General features: G+C 43.6%; 1 protein-coding gene across 1 annotated transcript; it reads left to right on the top strand.

Annotated features, from left to right (window-relative positions):
• The first annotated feature begins 1,981 nt into the window (after nucleotides 1-1,981).
• LOC118831121 (translation initiation factor IF-2-like) lies at nucleotides 1,982-3,722 on the top strand. The gene is made up of 3 exons (XM_036738279.1): nucleotides 1,982-2,047; nucleotides 2,164-2,793; nucleotides 2,879-3,722. Exons 1-3 carry the CDS (start codon nucleotides 1,982-1,984, stop codon nucleotides 2,996-2,998), a joined length of 816 nt encoding a protein of 271 aa, XP_036594174.1. The 3' UTR covers nucleotides 2,999-3,722.
• The last annotated feature ends 5,138 nt before the right edge of the window (nucleotides 3,723-8,860 follow it).

Raw genomic sequence — 8,860 nt, 5'->3', positions numbered from 1 at the left:
TCATCCTGATCTGTATCTTGCCACCAGACTCAGATGGCTCCAGAGGAGAAAGGGAAGCTGGTGACTTGCACAGCCCTCCCTCACTTAAATACAATTTACTTGCAAGTCATGGCATAACCTTCCTGATGTCGTGATCCATTTACAGAACAAAGGATAAACAAGAATAACCACCTCATCTGTAAAATGGGGATACTAGCTGATATCTCTATAGCACTTTTGAGTTTTGTGAAGAACCTTATATTTACACGTCTTCTTTGACCCTCATAACTAATCAGTGAAATAAATTTTATTGACATCATCTCCATTTTACAAATAGAGAAAGTATGAGTCGACAATCTCTCCTGATTCCAGATACAGCTCTGTATCCACTGTGCGATGCTACCTGTATTGTCCTCCTCATTGGGTTGTCGTAAAGTTTAAATGAGATGTGTATACTGGCAGAATAGCTATCTGGGCACTACTTAGCTGAAGTTACATGGGTTGGCACCAATCCTTGTCAATTATATGTCACCTCACTTTACCCAGTCATGTAATGTCAAATGCAAGTATAATATATTCAGAATTCTGGCCCAGAAACAAAAAGACTTTTCATCAAGATTATATAGTACACTGGCTAAGAAACAGAGTGGTGGACCAGTCGAATAGGTTAGGTACACAAGACACAGTAGTCAATGACTACAGTAATCTACTGTTTCATAAACCCCAAAACTCCAGCTTGTGGAATAAGAACTCACTATTTGACAAAAACTGCTGGGAAAATTGGAAAACAGTATGGCAGAAACTAGGCATAGACCAACATCTTACCTTGTACATCAGGATAAGGTCAAAAATGGGTACACAATTTAGACATAAAGGGTGAGACTATAAGCTAATTAGGAGAATAAGGAATAGTTTACCTGTCAGATCTATGGAGAATGGAAGAATGTATGACTAAACAAGGGATAGAGAACATTATAAAATACAAATGGATAATTTTAATTACATTAAATTAGAAAGGTTTTACAAAAACAAAACTAATGCAATCAAGATTAGAAAGGAAGCAGAAAACTGGGAAACAATTTTTACAGCCAGTGTCCCTGATAAAGGTCTCATTTCTAAAATATATGGGGAACTGAGTCAAATCTGTAAGAATACAAGTTATTCCCCAGTTGATAAATGGTCAAAGGATATGAACAGGTAGTTTTCAGATGAAGAAATTCAAGCTATCTATAGACATATGAAAAAATGCTCTAAATTACTATTCATTAGAGAAATACAAATTAAACAACTCTGAGGTACCATATCACACCTATCACACTGGTTACCATGACAAAACAGGAAAATGATGAATGTTGGAGAAGCTGTGGAAAAACTGGAACACTAGTCCATTGTTGGTGGAGTTATGAATTGATGTAATTTGGAGTGCAATTTGGAACTGTGTCCAAAGGGCTATAAAACTGTGCATACTCTTTGACCCAGCAACTCCACTTCTAGGTCTATATCCCAAAGAGATGATAAAAAATGGAAAAGGATCTATTTTTGTACCGCTCTTTTTGTGGTGGCAAAGAACTGGAAATTCAGGGGATGCCCATCAGTTGGAGAATAGCCGAACAAATTGTGCAATGTGATTGTGATGGAATACTATTGTGCTACAAGAAATGATAAGCAGGAAGCTCTCAGAAAAACCTGGAAAGAATTTGGAACTCAAAGTTTTAAAAACAATTGTTAAAAATTGTTTTTACATGTAATCAGGGGAAAATAAAATACTAAATAATTTTTTAAAAATTTATTTAAAAAAACTCATATAGTACAAATCCCTGAGTCATTGTGGAATCTAGGAAGCCATCTAAAGATATCTGGTCATGCCATTGAGGGGAGGACAGCTAGGTATCCCAGTTAATAGAGTGTTGGGCCTGGAGACAGGAAGACACATTCCTGAGTTCAGATCTGGTCCCATACGCTTAACAGACCGCTAAACGAGGTCAAAGGGTGAACAAGCCCGATGCACACTTGTGAAGGAAGTAAAACGCAGGCATCCAACGAGGCCGGCGGCTTAACCACGCCCGCTGTCCCCAGCTAGCCCCCAGCCCACTTGGCTTCAACTGAGGATAAGCTTAGGAAGAGAAAACGCCAGGGCCGGCTCGCCTAACAGCTAGCTAACCTTACACCGATCCCAACCTGAAGACCTCTCAGAACGCCTCAGCCGCGGTGGGGGAACTCTCCAGTGTTCTGACACCTGCCGACAGCTTCGGGAACTACAACTCCCAGGGGGCTGTGCGACTCAGCCTCAGTGCGCCCCGGCCCAAGACAACCACCGGTCTGTGCAGGGAGCCACGGCCTAGAGGCGGGGTCGGGCCAGACATCAGTGGGGGTCGCAGGGTCCTCCCTCCGTTTCGTTCCTCACCTCCCAGCAGTCCTCGCGCTTGCCGGCTCTGGGCTTCAGTCTGTCTCCACGCCGCCCCTCCCCCTCAGGCCCCGCCCCCCCAGCCCCAGTCCGCCCAAGGAAAACGGCCCGGGAGGGCGCCGGGGGACGGACCCGGCCCGCTCCGTCCGCGGCCAGTCACCGCCGGCGGCCTCTCCCGGTGCCACCGGTCACAGCTTCCTCTCAGGGCGGCGGCAGTGATGAAGCCCCCGGAGGGGGACGCCTCGGGGCGAGGACGGGGACGCGGGAGGGCCCCGCTGACCCCCGGAGCTCCGTCCTCAGGCCCGAACGAAGGCGCAGGTGGTGAGCTGCCGGTGCTGGAGCCAAAGCGGTACCTGGCCATCCTCCCCGACCCCGCTGAGGAAGCCCTGGGGACCGGACCGAGGCCGTGGGTGAGAAGAGAACGGACCCTGGGCTTGGTGGGGAAGACGTGCATCGGCAGCCCCCGCGTCTGCCGATCCTCTCTGCATTTTGCAGGTACAAGTCCGTGGAGAAGATGCTGCTCTGACTCAGTTTGTATGGAAGCAGTGCACACTACGGGCTAAAAGGCTACGGGGTTCGGAGTCCCAAAGACCTGGGTCCAGATTCCACCTCTGACTCTCGCTGGCGCTGTGGCCCTGGAGGAGTTATTAACCAGCACGTGCCTCCAGCAGCACTTTAGTCCTGGATGGGTGGAGGGGGACAAAAATCACACATCCTCAGAGGTCTATTGCTTTTCCATTTATTTATTTACTTTTCTTGCTTTATGCCTTGCAGAGATCACTGTAAAAGATAGCGTCCAACTTCATTTGCTGAGAATATAATGTGAGAGAACATTTGAAAGAACACTGGCTCGAGGCAAGGAAAGTTGAGTTCTAGTTCTGGCTGGGCCTGTTCACCAGCTGTGTGCCCTTGGGCAAGTCACTTACCTCCGGTGAATCTAATTTCCTTCTCTAAAATGAGATGGGTTGGACTCGATAATCTGTAAAGGACCCTCCCCTCCCCCAACCCCTATGAGATCCTGAAACCTTTGAGGTGTACAGACAGTGGCTATACAAATTCAGAGAAGGGTGGTTGGGCCTAAGTGAAGGAAGTGGGACTGGAGCTAGACCTGGAAGAATGGATCTGGATTATCAAAGACTAGGTGAGAGAGCATTCCAGGTTGTGGGAAGAGCATGAGCAAAGGCTAGGAGTCCCATCCAGCTAGAGACATAAGCTGTAGAAAGATAAGGTTATGTTATAGCAACGTTGGGCAGCTAGGTGGTGCAGTGGGTACAGGGCCCAGCCTGGAGTCAGGAAGACTCATCCATCCTGATGTTCATCCCAGATCCTTACTCCAATATAGCTGATAAAATAATCTTCATAAAACACCATTCCTCCGTTCATTATTCCTTATTCCCTCTAGGATAAAATACAAATGTGCTAACCTAACTTTCCAACCTCCTTTTCCACACTTATGCATATTACATCTTGAGTTCAAATCTTTCCTCAGACACTTATGTGGGTGACCCTGTTTGCCTCAGTTTCCTCATCTGTAAAATGAGCTGGAAAAAGAAATGGCAAATGCCTCCAGTATCTTTGCCAAGAAAACCCCAAATGGGATCTTGAGCTGGACAAGACTGAAACAACAACACAAGGGAGGTTGGGCCCTGAATGCCAGGCAGAGGACTCTGAACTGTGGGCACTGGTGAACTCCTGAAGGTTTCTGAATGTAGGAGTGACAGTGATAGTTTTGTTTTAGGAGTATCCATTCATTCAATCGTTAGGTTACTAGAAGCGATTTATAGAGCACTTGCTGATCTAAACTGGTAAGGGTGAGGAGGGGTCCTCACTGGAAGGAGTATCTCCAGCCAATGAAATCATAGTTCTGGACAAAACACAAAAAACCCCAATCATGGTAGCCCTGTATACAAGCCTTGTTTATAATGGGGGAGAGACTGAAGGAGTGGAGCTCAGCTGCTACTACTAAAATGGAAAGAAAGAGTGAGATACACAGGGGAGTTTCTTCTCTTAAGGTGATTTTTCCTGTTTCTAGTTTTATCTTTGACTTTCTGAGCATTCCCAACTCCTTTTGGTCTTTATAGGGCTTGTTTTCAGGTCGCAGACAGCGTTCGAGGCCAGTAACTGCTTTCAGAGGAGATGACATCACTGAAAACAGTCTCCCACTGGAGCTGAAGGTGCCTACAGAGCCCCACCCAGGATTACAAAATCAATGGTGTCTTAGGCCTAAAGAAGAGACAAAATCTCTAGATGACAGGGGAGGAGATATCTATTTAAAATGACAGGAAATCATCCCTAAGTCAGTATGTCTCCATTGAATGGGACAGAGATGCCTGGAACAGAACTATGGAAGTCCATGGTAAAATTAGAAATGATTCCTAGAAGTCATCTAAAGGTTAGTGATGACAAAATTTGATCCCTAATGGGTAAGTGATCAAAGGGTACAAACCGTTCTCAAAAGAACTGCAAACTAATGACAGCCAACCATATGAAAGATTGTTCCAGATCGTCAATAAGAGAATAACTCTGACCTTTCATTTCATCCCCAGCAATATGGCAAAGATGGGGATGGTCAGCATTGAAGGGGTTGTGAAAAGATATCTACACTAACCCTGTCTGTGGACCTGTGAATTAGTCCAACCCTTCTTCAAAGTGGTTTGGAATTGTGCTCAGAAATGACAAACCAGTCGTATTCTTTGACCCAGAGAAGCCACTGATGAGATCAAGGTCAGAGATAGAAGTAGAGGTCTAACACACAACAAAATATTTATACCAGCACTTTTTAGAGTCCAAAAGAACTGGAAACAAAGTAAATACATGTCAAGTGGGGAAGCCTTAAATTGTGGTATGTGAATACAATGGAATACTATTGCGTGTGAGAAATGAGTATAAGAATACAGAGGAGCAAGGAAGACTTTCCCAAGCTTCTACTTAATTAAAAAAAAACACATAACTAAGGGGGAGGATTGAATAGCTCTTTTAGAGGAGGTAAAAGCACAGCAGATTCTAGTTTCTGGAAATTTGGGTTAGTAACTAAGCATGCCAATAAATCATTAATTTGGTTTAAATGAAAACTTTTGTGGTAGAAGGCCCAATACTGTTTATCTTTTCTAAGGACTTGGTCTTGGTGAACTTTCCTAGAAGGAAACTTCTTTTTCTACTTTCATGCTAAGGAAGTTATCAAATTCTAAATCAATCCCATTTATATATTGATTTAAAACTTGCAAAGCACTTAACTGAATCCAAACTTCACAGAACAAATCCCTTAATAAAAGGATTTGTTCTGTGGAACTTGGACTGTCATAAGGCCAGACCCAAGGACCTAGAACGCCTCACATGGCCTGGAGGTTGCAAGTTCCCCATCCCTCAAACTATAGGTTCCCAAAATAGGCATCATTGCTCCCTGGGGGGCACTGGAATGATTGGAGGTGGGGTAGCCTCTGGTGCAATTGGGGGGCGTTGAATAAAACTAAGGGGGCAGTGGAAGCATAAGGAAAGAAGAGAAGAAAATTTTGAAGAACTGTTCCTACATATTTCATCTGTTGTGTAACAGAGTTAAAGTCATAATGATTACACTATTTTCCAAATAGACACACAAAGTGCAAGTTGTAACCTATCAGTGGTCAAATCTGCAGACAGGGTCTTAAGAACCAAGTGTTGGCAGTGCACATTTACTGTGTTTCTCGCACTGTCGGGAAGTCCAGCCAGCACTGGCAGGAAAATGTGCTTGTGATGACTTGTCTACAATATGATACGCTACTGTTACAAGACAGAGTATTGCATCATCAAAATTTCAATGCTGGAAAAAAAACCCACAAATTTATAATAAATTATTAAATTTAAGATGCATCATTTTAATATATATACATATGCCTATATATATATCAAAATGATGCAAATTTCAAAAAAAAATCATTACAGGGTTAAAGAAAACAGATTTCCAGGGGGCACTGAGTAATTTTTTTTTTTTTTTTGGCACAGAGGCAGTAGGCCAAATAAGTTTGGGCACCTCTGAACTACACTCTTTGTCTCTACTTCATCTCCCATTCATTTCTTAAAGCCTGGTAATGCTGGCTTCCCATACCACTACTAGTCTGAAACTGAACTTTTTACAAATCTACCAGCAATCTAATTGCTAAATTCCATAGCTTTTTATTCACTTGTACTATGTGTCCTCTTTGTACTTTTTGATAACGGTTGACACCCCCTCCCTCTTGGGTACTCTTTTCTTAATTGGTTTCCATGACATTTTTCCTGGCTTTCCTCCTACCTTCCGGTCCACTTCTCAGTAACCCTTGGGTGATCATCATATATGTCCTGCCCATAGCTCTTTCCTGGGCCTTCTTCCCTTTTCTCATTTTACCTTGATGATCTCCAGTAGGTTCAGTTAGCATTTCTATGTAGATGACTTTCAGCTCAGGCAGATATCCACATCTAAGATCCCTCTTGAATTCTAATCCAGTTTGCCTGCTGGCTATCTGTCTGAATGTCACATTATCTCAAATTTACTATGTTCAAATGTAATTGATTTTCTTCTGTTACCCAAACCTGGCCCTGCCCCAAACCCCCTTATTTCTGTACAGCATGCCACCACCTGGTCCTCCAGATACACAACTTCCCAGTTTTCCTTCTCTCCATCCCCCACATCCAGTCAGTTACCAACTATCCTAGCCCAGGTCTTCATCACCACCTGCTTGGCCCATTAATGCTAGCTTTCTGATTGGTCTTTCTGCTTCAGTGTCTCTCCCCAGGCCTTACTCCAACATAGCTGACAAAATTATCTTCCTAAAATGCCATTCCTCTGTTCATTATCCCCTATTCCCTCGAGGATAAAATACAAATGTGCTCACCTAACTTTGAAAGCCTTTTACAGACTGGTTCCAGTCTCCTCACTGCATATTGCTCCCCTCAGAAGTGCTGTGTTCCAGCTAAGCTGACTTGGTAGCAGTTTTCCAGACTTAGCATTCAGTCTCCATGCTGTGTCTTTGGCCAGGCTCCCCCTTATTCCCAGAAGGTGCTCCTTCCTCACCTTTGCTTAGGTTCCTTCTGGTTGAGTTCATGACATGAACTCCTACAAAAAGCCTTTCTGGGTCCTCCTAGGACCTATCATTGCTCTCTTCTTTACTTCATTCTGTTTACTCATGTGTGTACATCCTGTGCCTAGCTAGTAAAGCATAAGGTACCATCCTGTATACGATGGTACCTTGGAAATAGTTGGCACTTACTGTTCATTGAATTGGTGAATTTTGTGTCACACCCTCTGGCCTCCAGTAGAATATAAATTACTGGCAAGTGTTCTAACCATTGTTCCCTGAATCAAATTGGAACCCACCTTCCAGACCCTAGCAAAGTTGCCCCACCTTTTTAGGGCCTCATCATTTGCTTTTTGTTTGGAGACTCCTTGAAGCTCTAGTGGATATTCTCATACTTAGGATCAATCTCTTCTGAGCCAGAATTCTTTTTCCTAACAGACTTTTCCTCTACTTTCCCTGTAAGTATCCACCTCGATGTGTCACAATCAGTGAGAACACCAAGGGGTGACAGTTAATAATAATAAAAAAAAAAGATTCCATTGCAACCAGAGCAACTGCTTTAATGCTGGTGAGTAGTGTATGAACACCAAAGGGGTGGGAGCACTAGCCCCATGCCAGTAAGTGGCTTCATTTGGGGTACTTGACTTAGACCTTTGTCTTTATCCCCTGCCTTGTTTCTCAGGAACCTAAATCACCTTAAAGAAATTCGTTTTCATCTTCATGCCTAACTGTTCATCTGGACAGAGGCTGAGACCTGAAAACAACAAAGCCAGGAAACAGAAATGTTCTGATTCACCCAGGGAGATAAGGAAGGGGGAGGGCAGGTGGTAATATAGGATTGAGGAAGGCTTTAAGAAGGAAATGTTGTGGGACAGAAAGTCTCCAGCCTCACAGGGCAGGTTATCCAGCTAACATTTCTGCTACTTAGCTGCCTGGCCCTTTCTGACCTTGAAATGAGACTGAGGAAGAGAGGCATGGACCTAGGAATGCAGTTAAGGCTAAACTGCCATGGAGAAACCAGGGTTCAGCCCTGTGACAGACTGTTGTAAATTGGAATTAGTTCTTCGTATAAGTAAGTAGCTGTGTAGTCATATGCTACCTCTGGTTTTTCTCATCTAAAATGAAGAGACTGAGCTAGATCATTTTTAAGGTCCTTTGAAATTCTTCAGTTCTGATTATGTGATTTCTGTGCAAGGCTATGCCTAACTCGGCTCAGTCAGGAATGTACTCTGCATTGAGAATTCCCAAGAATTCTTTATTTGTATCCCCAGAACCTAGCTCCAAATAGGCACTTTTAAAATGCTTGTTGACTGACTGACTGATCTGCAGGTAGCTTCCTCAGAAATTTACAAAACCATAAAAACTAACCAACCTACTGAACTTAATATCAGGAAGTTTTTATTATGTGTCCATTTGTGTGTCATGTAAAAAAAAATCAGATACTTCC

This window comes from Trichosurus vulpecula, chromosome 9, assembly GCF_011100635.1.
Source record: "Trichosurus vulpecula isolate mTriVul1 chromosome 9, mTriVul1.pri, whole genome shotgun sequence".
NCBI lineage: Eukaryota > Metazoa > Chordata > Mammalia > Diprotodontia > Phalangeridae > Trichosurus > Trichosurus vulpecula.
Note: the sequence above shows the minus strand (reverse complement) of the source record. Positions and strands in the feature narration are given on the sequence as shown.